We start from the raw sequence: 14,119 nt of genomic DNA, 5'->3' as shown, positions 1-14,119 counted from the left end.
CAAGATCCGGATGTCTCGCCTCTCCAGGATAACTTAAATGATCTGGATGTGAAATAAGAGTCAAACCAGTTGAGTGCAGTTCCAGAGATGCCCAGTTTGGAGAGAGTGGACAGCAGGATCTGGTGGTTCACAGTGTCAAATGCAGCAGAGAGATCAAGCAGCATAAGGACAGATGATAACGATTTAGTCCTTGCCTGCCATTTGAACGGAAAGAAACAGGGTTGGGGTGGGAGGTGATATTACAGAGATTGTTACAGTGAACTTTATAATGAAATGGTCAGAGACATGCAGGGGAGTAACTAGATTATTAGGGGTCCAGTTACGAGTCAGAACAAGATCTAGCTATTGTCCTCATCTGTGGGTGGGAGGGGTGTTGGCCCTGGGAAGGTCAAACGAGGAGATGAGAGCTAAGCAATCGGCTGCTTGCAGTTTGTGTAGGTGGATGTTGAAGTCGCCTAGCATTACAAGTGGAGTGCCATCTTCAGCGATAGATCACAGCAGCGTGTAAAGCTTTGCTAAGAAGTTTCCCAGTTAACCTGGAGGGCGTTAGATGACAACACAATGTATTTTTGATTGATAAGTGATGGGGGTTGCATGGTATCCTGAGACAGAGGAGTGAATTTCCAGATGTTGGAAACGAGCAAACTGACAAAATATTGAGATTAGACTCACTACGTTGTTGACTTTTCACTGCATCACTGTGCAGCATTCATAATAAGCTTTCCTTACATACAGTATCTGCTAGCAGATTAATGAGACTTTATGAATTTGCTTTCAGGATTTTTTAACACAATGTTAGTAAAAAAAGGTTGTTTGAAACATTGTTTGTACATTTGTGATTAAATACACTCACAAATATCAAACTACAGTTTGATGAAAATGAAGAGTGCCGCCGAGTGATGTGTTTGCCAGAGGTGTTTATTCCATCAAGGTTAATAGCAACCTTGCGGCACCTACATTTTAAAACTTCATGTTGAACTATTAAATCTGCCTGTCAGTAAAATCATGGGCCTTTTCTCTCATCTTATCACAAAAATGAACTAATATGAAAGAGTAACTATTGCAATGTCCTTAAAATTATCTTTCATTCCGTGTGTAATGTTGCTGTGTGTCTTTCAAGTTGTAAAACGGAAAGTGAACGAATAACAAAGTTATACTTGGGGGAAAAAGAGTAGACTCTGAATCACAGGAAAGAGTCCTCTGTCATTCTTATTTCTATTCCACGTCAGATTTGCGTCACTCGTATAATGCCCGCCTACGTTCCATTTGCGACACTGTATGCGGTAGACCAATCATAGCAGACTAGACCATCTGACCAATCAGATCAGATTGGGATGACAGAAAGGAGGGGATTAGACAGATGAATCGTAAAACGAATCATTTGAGATTCGGTCAAGAAGTTAGGTAATAGTAACTGACTATTATTCGAAAATGAAAGTGTTTTAACACCTTTTTGTCGGACACTCCATAAACCACAGTAGGACCTTAATATCAAAATATCAAATAAAATGAGACAGTTGGTGACATACAGATCAAGTATAGAGCTCTAAAATGATTGATTTTGGTCGGGGCCATTGAGCTCTCTTCTGAAACTACTTAGACATTTACTGAATATTTTCGTTTTCTGAGAAGTGGGAGACTTCAGCAAACATGTCCTCTACATTTAAACTCAATGCTGTCAAAAAATATTCAATATATCCTTTCTTTAGCAAAGTTAAGTATATCATGTATTTCTCCATGAATACCAGATAACAGCCTGCAATACAATACGACTTTGTGCCTAAAGTTCTCTACTTTACCCTCATTTAACATTTATGTGATCTAAATTGGTCAATGTGCACAGAATTCTGTAACCACAGAGACTTTTAACTTTATTATGTTGTGTTCAGCTCAGCGAGTATATTTGGTCGCATTAGGACTTGAGAGTAGATGGGAAATTGCTTCTAAATGATCTCAGAGTGTCATGAAGTTCTCCGAATGAAGCCAGAAGTGCTTGATACCAGAGCTATTAATGTCTTTCCAGCCACTGAAGAATAAAACAGATGCTATCATTTTACTCTGTAACTGTGGTTTCTGTCTGAGAGAGGATAGATGTTCTACATTTATTTTTCCTCTCATCTTCTCTGCTGGTCTGCTCCTCAATAGCTGATGTTATACTCTGCTGTTGGCAGTTTCCAGAAGCCTTGAAAGGCTTGACTTGAGTTGATCAGCAGTGCACTGCCAGGCAGACAGTAAAATAATGGGTTGCCAATGCAAGCAATCTCTCTAATTAGCTGTGTTTTTTATATTTTGATGTGTGTGTGTGTTTTAATGTGTTAGGCTTTCAGTTACCCTATAGGAGAACAATAGAGATATGACTTTCCTTTCAGACTTTCCTTTCCTGTTGTTAACTAATATTGACATGTAATGCATGCAGCAGCGTTGTCATAAAGCATATGTGTGCATCTGTTTTTGTCAGCTTAAGTTACATGTCATGCAGGCAGTGCTATTTTAACATCGGTATTAATTATTTCAAAGGCATAGCATGGAGTAAGTAGTTACATTAGAATGTACTGCATCTAAATGAGTATGTATGTTAAAATGTGTGGATTGTTCAATTATAATTTTGTCAGTTTCAAATCGTAGTTCAATGACGAAGAGCAACCAACACTCACTCTAGGAACATGTTTGAATATTTGACACTGTAATTCATGCCCGGTGGTTCAGGCCACTGCCGGAGCCTGGCACGGATTCTCGGGGGGTTAACTTTATCTCTGACAGCCACATTGGACCAACACAAAAGAGAGATATAACTGTCAGGCAATGGATCGGTGGGGGGTGGGTTGCGTTGGGGGATTGGAGGCGGGTTACAGATACCTGCGGACAAAAATAATAGTGTGGAATTCTGTCAATGTTAATGTGACATTGTCAGTTTACTTTATGTTTGCGTGTTTTGTTTTTGTGTAAATATAAAGTGAGATTTTATGTAAGTGTTTCTGGTTCCTTTAGGTTAAGAAACGTCATTTTGTGCCAACTCATTTTTTATTTGTATTTTATGTGGGAATTTTTATAATTATGTGTGAGGTTATGTTTGTGGTCTCCCAGTGAGTAGGCCAGTGGCAACGGTGGAAAGCTCCAAAACTCCACTTTAGATGTATGTATGTGTATAAGGGTGGAGACAAAATCCCTACAGAGAGAATGATTACTGTTAACCCTACTAAACTGAATGTGTCGTCGCTGACACATTCTACCAAGCGGTATTCATTTTACCTGCTATCAAAACTATTCAAATTGCCCCTAAATGAAGTCAATATGTGTTTTAACCTATATTGTCCATCCATCTACATGACATCCTTTGGACCCATCATACGGGCACACGGCTTCTCTTATCCCTGTTATGCTGACGACACCCAGATCTACATATTGTTTCACCCAGACGATACCACTGTAGCACCTGCCTAGATGACATCTTAACTTGGATGAAAGAGCATCACCTCCAGCTGAACCCGGGCAAGACAGAACTACCTGTGTTTCCGGCACACCCCACGGTGCAGCACGATCTCACCATCCAACTTGGCAATTCCACAATCACTCCCTCCGAATCAGCCAGGACCCTCAAAGTCATATTTGATGAGCAGCTGTCCTTCAATGATCACATTGCAAAGACAACACGACCCTGCCGATATGCCTCAAGGTTGGACTACTGCGATTCTTTCCTTACTGGTCTTCCTGCAAAGGCTATCAAACCACTTCAGCTGGTTCAAAACCCAGCAGCACTCCTCATCTTCCAACAGCCCAAAAGGGCGTATGTGCCCCTTTTCATCTCTCTCCACTGGCTACCGGATGAAGCCCGTATCAGATTCAAGTCACTGATGCTTACCTACTGGACTATCACTGGATCTGCACCGGCATACTTTCACACCCTCCTACACCCCATCAAGAACCCTGCATTCGTAAAACGAGCGGCGCCTTCTTATAAGGGCATTAAATCACTTTCCTGCTCATTCTTCTTCACAACTCCTTCCTGGTGGAACATTCTTCCTAATTCGGTCGGGTCAACCACATATCTTATAACCTTCAAAAAACTACTTCTACGACTAACCCTCTCTCTTCTCTCAACAGGTAGTGGTCTAGCTTTTGTTGAAACTAGTAACTTTGTATTAGGACCTAATGTACTAATGTTCTTTTATGACATATCGCTTATTGCTCCCTGAATTCGTTGTAAGTCGCTTTGGATAAAAGCGTCTGCTAAATGACTAAATGTAAATGTATTATGACAATGTCTTGGGTTCTGTGTGCTAATCGCTGCTGTTTTTGTGGAGAGCGGCAGGGGCGAATATGAACAGGTAGTTACGGAGCTGCTGTTTTCGTGGAGAGGGAGGTTAGAGAGTTTTTAATCAAGCAAATAAAATTAGCAAACAAAACATGGCAAAGAGAAGATGCACAACAGAAGAGACGACTGGGATGATTTTTGACAATGAAACGTGTGTGATGTGGGCCTGTGCTTGCAATTAGACAGGAACTGCTTCAGACACCACAACATTTGAGTGAATAGTGCCAAACAATACACCTGGAGAACTGGGGTAAAAAAGGCTCATGAATGAAACTATGTACATGATTGACACTTGAAAATACTTTTATACATGTACTACAGATGATTTCTTATTTATTCTCAGTGTAGACACTGTAGCTCAGTGGTAAGAGCATGGTGTTAACATCGCCAAGGTCGTGGGTTAGATTCCAGGGGATTGCACATACTTAGATACAAATGTATAGGATAATGCATTGTAAGTCGCTTTGTATAAAAGCATCTGCCAAATGCCTAAATGTAAATGTACTTCAAAGATGTCAGTCAACAGACTTACTTGTAGTTTTATAACTACAGGTTTTATTAACAAGAATTAGCAAGGTTACAATTAATATACTTGTATGAAATAAAGCCTGCAAATATCAATATGATGCTCTAGGCAACCCAGTAGGCATCTAACACCGGTGAGACCGTTCCAAGGATTCAGCATCTGATGAAATCATCTCACCTCAATCTTTTATAGATCGTCTCTCAAGCCCAAACTCTTCTGATGTCACCGTGAGCTTGGTAAACACCTTTATCATTCGTCTATATAGTGCCACCTGTTACTGTGTACGTCGCCTTCGGACTCTCTGGCACTGCCTTCTCCTTGTATATAAACAAGGCCATGATATAAGTAGGGTTAAAGCTGGAGAAAGCAAGGGAGAGAATGAACAACAAGAATTGTTTTAGACACAAGATATAGACAGTTATTGGTTAGTCTAAATAAATGCGGAACAGGTATTTTTTGAGCTGTGTTTTGAAAGTTCTGAAGGATGCTGGAGTTCGGGTGGAGCCTGGCAGTTAATACCACCACAGGGGAACTTTTTATTTTTGTTAATTTAAATTCTGTTTACAAACTCACAACACACAGTCATGTTCAATGAACTTAATTTATTTAAAGATTTGTTTTCTGAAAAATATATTCCTTGCACATTGTGTTAGAATTTGACAAAAAAGTGTTTTAACAGGCTATTTTTGCTTCAGGTTCTAAAGGGTTAACTGTAGCTTCAACGGAAATAATACGCCTGGCTGGTAGTGAAAAGATTAAAAATTGTGGGGATAAAAAAATGTCTATTCAGTTTCTGGAAGACCAACAAAATATAAAGCAACAAAATAAGAGATGATATACTCTTATCAGAGCATGTGAGCGGAGCTGAGCGGTGACAATTTCTGCTCCCCGCTGACGTGGGTGTTCGCTCCCCCTGCTTCACCGCTCAAAGTCGCAAATTTTAAATTCCTCTGCATGCTTTAAACCGGCCGTTTTCAACCGAAGCCTTACGCCTGGGACACTGCCTGCGTGGTGGTGTTGGGGGTTTGTTGTGTGACTGATGTGTAAAAAATGCTTCACTTCTATTCTGTCGCAGGGCCGACATTGCTGTGTGGTTGGACAGCACCTGATATGCCAAATTCCACAGGCAGTGTGGTTGGCTGCTCTAGTCTCCTTTCTGTGCCTAATGTTAACAAAGACAACACGCAGCTCCATTTTTTAAGTGTAGGCTGACATTATTTTTAATTGTTGAAGGCACAGGTGAATTCTGGGTGGATTTGTGCATGCCCTAGACTCGTGGTGTGAGTGGGAGAGAGAGAGCAATCTCTCCGGCCTTTGGATAAAAACCCTCTCCGACTATATTTTGCACGCCCCGCTCGCTTTTTTGTATATATTAAGAAGGGAAATCCTCTTGTGTACATCAGAGATGGAAACTCGAATCCGCAACTTGGACGCAACAAAAACAGATGAACAAATAATTTAAGTCAAAATTTGATTGAATGAACTGTTACATGCGTTCATGGTCTAATATTCTCTGTGTTGCAACAATTAATATCCAGCAGTTACTGAACGGTTTAATTTCATTCTAAAGTAAAGTAAATTATGTCAAAACCTTTTTGTTTACATTTCTTTAAACCAAGTTAATGACTTAAACCATTCAGATTTTAGTAAACTAATGTAATGTAGATTTAGTCAACTAAATTGTTTTTCATATTTCGTCGACTAAAACTAAAATGAAATTAAAATTATGGGGATGACTAAAATGAAATATAATTTAACATTTACATCGCTGAATACAAGCTTTGATCCAGCTCTGACACCAAAGCAATTTATCCAGGTGCCATTGCTTGGCACGGAGGTAACGTTTCAAAACTGATTGAGCTTCATACATGTCTGGTGGACATAACTAGTTTCAAACTAACCGTGACTATTTCTATGTGTAAATATATTAAAAACTATTGTAGTAACATGTATTTATGTAGAGACAATCTCTAATGGTTTGTGTTTGAAATAACTAGTTTCCCTCAGACAAACAGTGACTGTTTCTCTGATTGCTGTCTTTTGCATTAGTAATGGAGAGAGCGGTTTAGTGGTGTAATTACAGATAAGAGGTATTATAATTATAGAATATGAGAGCAGTGAGAATGAAAGGATTCCACTTTCAGAATAAGGAGCACAAGCCACCTATTGGGTTCGTTAATACCAATCCACCATCTTTTCTTTTTGCAAAGTTACACTCTCTTTGGTAAATGTTACACCTAGTTCTGCAAGCCTGCTGTCTTTTTCTCACCTCAACCTGCTCATGCTGTCTTATATTGGTGATTGATCACCTCACTGTCTGGTTCAATCTCACCAAAATATATTAATTTCACAAAATCAATACAATTTAAAGTATATTTTAATAAAATTATAGGGTTATTGAAAAATTATAAACGTAGTAGCCCCTTTCATACATACAGTCTTTACTGGTAAATTGGCAGAAAATTACAGTTAAAGCCACAATATGTAAATTTGGACCGATATATGGTGCACTTTCCAAACATCAACAAAAGGCGAAGTTGTTTTCACCATCCAGAGTCGTATGGAGATTGCCCATCATGTTCACGGACGAGGTAATGAATGAATTTTATTGTATGTCATTGTAAGAAATTAGCTTGGTATATTCGACAAATACAAGGGACAGGCCATTATTTAGATTTGCACATTCTTGGGAATATTTGTAAGTAAACAACAAGCATAAAATATATCTTACTGACTGTGCAAGTGATTTTTGGATATTTCATAACAATCTGTTAATCTTCATGTATGAACAGGACCTTTCCGGTAAATCAGTACTCCCAATTTAATAGAAGTTGCAAAATGACCCGCAAATTACCAGTAAGAGTGTTGTGTGAATAAAAAATAAGGATAACTGTTAAGACCAGTCTCACAGCAGTTTGTGGCATAGACAAGAAATATCGGTTGATGATTTCGTCGACGTCGCTTCTCTCACCCATTTGCGGCAGAAGTCACGATTTCACCCAAGCCCAGCGACCAGAAGTGCTAGCGATGCTCTTCATGGCTCCGATAGACCCTCTGAAGGATTGCCTTCCTCAGATCGGCTCTGGGTGGGCAGTTGCTGGGCAGCCACCTGTGACTCCACCACCAGTAGAGGAACCAGGCGCATGGAACACTGGTCCTGTGGCCAGTCGCTCGTTCAAACAGGTCCAGGAAGGCTTCGGGATCGTCCTCTTGGCCCATCTTGCTCAGCAACAGGTGGGTGGGTGGTGAGGTGGGGACTGCGGCGCGCTGCTTTCCCAGTCCATCCTCTTGCTGGGCTTGGAGGATTGTCTGGAACCGTCCCTTATGGTCGTTCCTCAGCTGCAGCAAGGTCTGATGTTGCGCCTGGTGAAGGGCTGCAATTGATGAAATAATGTCTGCAAATGGCGTCGGGGAGGGAGATTGCATAGTAGCGGTGGCCCTCCTACTTCCATCCCGGACTACGGCACCACTGTAACACGTTCAATAGCAAGGAAGTAAGAGGTCGGGGTAGGCTGGACTGTGACAGGCTTTATTGAGTTCACAACACGGATACAATCTCACAAACATAAAAGAGGCGGCTGAGTCTGCCCCATCGATCACAAAACATCAAAAAGATGTATTGTCCTTAGTCTCCTGCTGGACACCCATGCACTGTCTCTCTCTTCTGGCTCTGCTTCTCTGCATGCTTTATGCTCCCCAATGCCACCAATGGAAACATATGCAAATGATTTCTGTGTTAATGTTAAATATTTTAAATAAAACCATCCACAACTGAAAGGTTACAAATACCAATTCTTATCGCATCTGTCATTATTAATACATTTACATTTGTCACAGGGCAATTGTCCTCATACAGTTCAGCAGGTCAGTTTTGAAGTTTTCAAACACACTTTCTACACTGCACACACGAGCAGCGCAATGCAGTGTCATTGGGTCAAGAGCAATTATTATCCAAACATCAAAAACACCTTGTTCAGATTTTTAAATCACTCGCCGTGTAATTCGCTCTGGTTTGTAGTAATGTAATTTATCTATTTTCAGGTCAAGTGGTTTCTGAACCCTTTGAGCACCACTGCTCTACCATATAAAAAATGTATCACAATACTTTTGCAATTAAATTACTATGTGCGTTAATAAAATGAAAATAATATCATAATGAAAACAAATAATAGTTATTGTTACTATTAGTTATTGTTCTTTAAGCACAATTTTCCATTTCTTTTAATAACAGGGTGTGTTTGACATCTTTTTGGAAAGTTACCCATCTGTCCTGTTTTTCTCACTCATACTGTATCTGAGCCATGTCTCCTAATGTGGCATTATGTATGTAAATCTGATTTTGTGTTTTGTCTCCGTCCTGCAGAAGAGCGGCTCCCTCGGCCGAGTTCTCAGTGGACCGCACACGTCACCTGATGTCTTTTCTGACCATGCTGGGTCCTAGTCCTGACTGGAATGTAGGTCTGTCCTCAGAGGATCTCTGCACCAGAGAATGTGGTTGGGTACAGAAGGTGATCCAGGACCTCATCCCCTGGGACGCGGGGACAGACAGCGGGGTCACTTATGAGGTTAGCACTCGTAAGAAATTTGATTTTGAGTAACCAAAACTTTTGAATATTGCCATTTTATATAACTTCAACCAAAATGTTTTAAATCTTCTGCATTCCTTACCATTAAAAATCCTAGACACTCAATGTTGTTTGGACTCCACTAAACATTCCCTGTCAATATCAGTGACAGGTTTAATAAACCAAAATTGACTGGATAGGAAAGTGAAACGTTGATGGATGGATTCAAAGGTGTGACTTTAGTGAGCTGGACTTGTGTGTGTGTGTGACTTGGCAGGCATTCCTCCCTCAAGTCTCTATTTAAAATGAGTAAACTTACAAATTTATTTGAAAATAAATAAATAAAGAGCAATTTGGCAGTGGTCCACAGAGACAACACATTCACGCTGCAGCTTGAGTCTGCCATCTGCCGGTGTATGTTTAGTCTGCATGAGGTGCCATCATTTCAGTAGAAAGTAATACTGAAAATAATATCAAGGTGATCCCTGAAGGTGAGGTGGTTGATTTTCATAGAAAACCTTATCCGTTATTGAAATAATTGTAGTTTTTTGTGTGTACACTACCTGCAATGGAGGTCTAAAGGGTAGATGTATATCTTAAAAAATAGTGTTTAAAAAGTCACACAGTTATGAGTGCATCACAACACATAAGAGCATGAGTTGGCATGTAACAGTTGTGAAGAAATAACTAACCAATCTCTTTTTTTTATCAGGTTTTAATGGCTTATTCAATTAATTTCACATGATATAACACATGCTTCTTGCAAGAATGTTAAAGAGTCATCACCCTATAAAAAGGCAAGAAGGTTTATGCTTTATGCCTCAGAATAAGTTTAAAGAATTAAGTCGCTAAACAAAATACATTTCTGACATAATTTACTCATTTTCATGTCAGTGGAATTATTGAACTACTGTTTAACTTTTTACTGTTAATGTAATCTCCTCCGGTGAGCTGATGCCACCCTGTGGATGAAACAATGGAACATAGTTTGGTTTTGTAAAGTTACAGAGGAAATCTAGTAATAGCCTACCTTAAAGCACTGGTTCTCAACCTTTTCATGGTCGCGCCCCCCTGTAAACCCATTTACAGAACTGGCGCCCGCCCATACTGTACATTTGAGGATAGATAAAACAATGTGTAAAATGTGTTTTATAATATATATTTATATGCAAACTATAAATAAAGAAGCAAACAATACCTGTATATGACAGATTGATCTCAATAGATCCGATTATAAAAGTAACAACCCTGCTGATAAAAACAAAAGAAACCATCACAGAAATGAGTGGTTTAATTTTATAATTAAAATACCAGTGTGGACCATTAGCTTTTTTCATTAAAACAATTTGTTTTAAATGTTTTGGACATTATTCCAGAAGGTTTAATCTGCCAGATCACAAGAATGGTGATTTTAATATGAGCGATAGAAAATTTGCAGTTTATAATACAGATTCGGTGTGGTGTAATTTGCCTGTCGAAAAAAAAACGCTTTAAACCGCCGTCCAAGTTCAGAAATACATGCCACTTCCTAAACACGCACTCTGAATTTGTCGGGGGAGAAAGACCTGCACTTATTCTGAAATTACAGTCTGAAAGACAAACATACCTACAGTGATCAGCGTAAATGAGTACACCCCCTTTAAAAAGTAACATTTTAAACAATATCTCAAAATGAAAAAAAATAATAATGAAAGTGACCTTTTTGTCTGTAATGGTGACCCATAACCGAAATGTTACCTCTTTATTTAACCCATCTAGTGAGTAGTGAACTGGAAGACGTGAATTTAACAATAATTCAACCACAGGTGAGTCTAATTATTCATTACACAGGTGTCCAGCAGACAGTTGACTATGAAAGGGTGTACTGAAAAGAGAAGATGCTACCATCACACTGTGCCCGTGGTCGTCGTGCACTTTTCCAACATGACAATGATCCTAAACTCACATCTAAGGCCACTGTTGGATGTGAGTGTAAGAAGAACAGGGTTAAAGTGATTCAGTGGCTGTATATGTCTCCTGATCTGAACCCAATCGAACACCTATGGGGAATTCTGAAGAGACAAGTTGCGAGGGCTTTACATGTGATAAATGCAGGGAAATAGCTAGGCTGACAGAGAAGAGTCTCGCATCCAATATTTATCTGAGGATAGTAAGAGTGTAAGGACCATAGAAAACACTTTGGATGCGAGCAACGTAAGCCTCGCACAGCTCGGTTCCGGTTGAAGATCCCCCGCAGATGGGAAACTTTGTGACTGTGAGGCGGCGTAGTCGCAGATCAAAACACCACTCAACCGTTCCGACAACAGTCTCGAACAGGTTTGCCCCACTCAGTGACACACCGACTGAGAAACCTGCTGAAAGTGCCCTAGTTATCGGTGATTCTATTGTTCGGAACGTTAACATAGAGACACCAGCCACCATAGTCAAACGTTTACCGGGAGCCAGAGCGCCTGACATCAAGTCAAATTTAAATGCTCTGGCTAAGGCTAATCGTAAATTCGGTAAGATTGTTATTCACATCGGCACAAATGATGTTCGACTCCGTCATTTGGAGATCACAAAAGATAATATTAAAGAGGTGTGTGAGCTCGCAAGCACGATGTCAGACACTGTAATATTCTCTGGCCCCCTCCCTGCTTACCGTGGTGATGAGATACATAGCAGATTATCATATCTAAATGGCTGGTTGTCTGAGTGGTGCCTGCAGAATGATATAGTTTTTATAAATAACTGGAAGAGTTTAGAGGGCAGACATGACCTGTTGAAAAGTGATGGTCTCCACCCCTCCTGGGCTGAAGCTTTTCTTCTGTTTAGAAATATGGCACATAGTCTAAATGCTACAACTTGACTCACTGGGGCCCAGGTCAGGAGGCAGACAGAATGGCATAACCAACGGTCTGCTTGCCCTCTCACGCCGCGATAATCCCTTCTCCCAAACATCATAAAATAGAGACTGTGTCTGTCCCCCGGATTAGCAAACATAAAATAATGCGTAAACCTCTCAAAGGTAATTTAATTAACGTTAAACTAATTAAACATGAACAAAATACAGAAAATCGACTCGGATTGCTAAATATTAGATCTCTCTCTAATAAAGCACTTTTTGTTAACGATATGATAACAGATCATAAAATAGACATGCTCTGTCTGACAGAAACATGGCTAAAGCCAGATGATTATATTGCTTTAAATGAGTGTGTCCCCCAAGATTACTATTATACACACGAGCCTCGCCTAAAAGGCAGAGGGGGAGGTGTTGCTGCACTTTACCGTAACTCTTTTAGCATTTCTCAGAAGTCTAATCCTAAATACAATTCTTTTGAAGTCATGGTACTTCATGTATCAACACCTAATACTAAGGATAAAACAACTTTCAAATGTATTCTGGCTATTGTATATAGGCCTCCAGGGCACCACACAGATTTATTAAAGAATTTGGTGGGTTCTTATCAGAACCAGTACTGGCCAAAGACAGAGTCCTTGTTGTTGGTGAGTTTAACATCCATGTAGATGACGATACAGATGCTTTAGGAATGGCTTTTAAAGACACTTTTGACTCCATGGTCGTTAGACAACATGTGTAAGAAACAACACACTTTCGTAAACAGACTTTAGATTTAATAATCCTTCAGCCGAGCGAAGACATTTCGGATCATTATCTGGTATCATGCTTGCTTCACTGTGGCTGCAAATCAAGCTCCTAGTTACAAATATGGTAGAACAATAACTTTGACTACAAAAAGGTGTGTTTCTTGATTAATTGCCTGAATTCTCTCAAATATCTAGCATGAGTAATAACGTCGAAGATCTTGATTTTAACATAAAAAAAATTTAACGCCACCCTCTCGGAAACGCTAGACATAGTTGCTCCTTTGCGCTTAAAGAAGATTAAAAATGACAGCCCCACACTGTGGTATAATGTACAAACTCAGGCTCTAAAGAAAGCGGCACGGAAAATGTAGCGCAACTTTAAGAAAACTAAATTTGAGGTATTTCGTACAGCATGGAAGGATAGTGTAACAGAGAAGAGCTTTGCGGAGGGGAACTGGAATCCCCTGGTTAGGCCTGGTTTCCCTCTGAGGTTTTTTTCTCCTCCAATGGAGTTTTGGGTTCCTCGCCACCGTTTGCATACTGTTTTACACTGTTTGTCTGGCCGGGGGGGCTGCTAGAATTTTACAGTTTTATTTAATTACCACTGCATATAGGAATTTATAGTCTGTCTGATATTTGACCTGTGTTTTGACTTGCATAGCCTTATATGTTTTGCTTAAAGTCAATATTGTCTTGTACATGTGCTTTGTAACAATGAAAATTGTCAAAAGTGCTATATAAATAACGCTGACTTGAATTGACTTGACAAATTGAGCATCAATCTCCATCCAGCATCCAGTCTCCAAAAGAGGTCATTCTTGAAGAGTGGAAAAAGATAGATGTTACAGAATGTTGCCAACTTGTTCATTCCATGCCTAGAAGACTTGGTGCTGTCATTAAATATCCTGGTGGCCATAGAAAATACTAGATGTAGTAGTTTTTGTTGTGGGGTTTCCTCTCTTTTGAATCACCCCAATTTGAGTAAAACTGAATAAATTGTATTTAAGTTATATAATTAACATTACTTTCATGTTACAGTATAAATTAAACAGATTTCATATAAAACTTGTCTTGTCAACATTTTGGATTTTCTTTGTGTTCATTGAGATATTGTTTAAAATGTAA

General features: G+C 39.6%; 1 protein-coding gene across 1 annotated transcript in view; it reads left to right on the top strand.

Moving 5' to 3' along the window:
- spon1a (spondin 1a) overlaps positions 1–14,119 on the top strand; it is a 129,091-nt gene that overhangs the window by 104,884 nt on the left and 10,088 nt on the right. The window contains exon 8 of the mRNA XM_079465927.1: positions 9,202–9,403. Coding sequence (XP_079322053.1) covers positions 9,202–9,403 — 202 coding nt within the window. The remainder of the gene's footprint in view (positions 1–9,201; positions 9,404–14,119) is intronic.

Source organism: Barbatula barbatula (assembly GCF_947034865.1).
Source record: "Barbatula barbatula genome assembly, chromosome: 10".
In the NCBI taxonomy this organism is placed as follows: domain Eukaryota; kingdom Metazoa; phylum Chordata; class Actinopteri; order Cypriniformes; family Nemacheilidae; genus Barbatula; species Barbatula barbatula.
The sequence above is the reverse complement of the archived record's forward strand: the minus strand, read 5'-3'. Positions and strand labels throughout refer to the sequence as shown.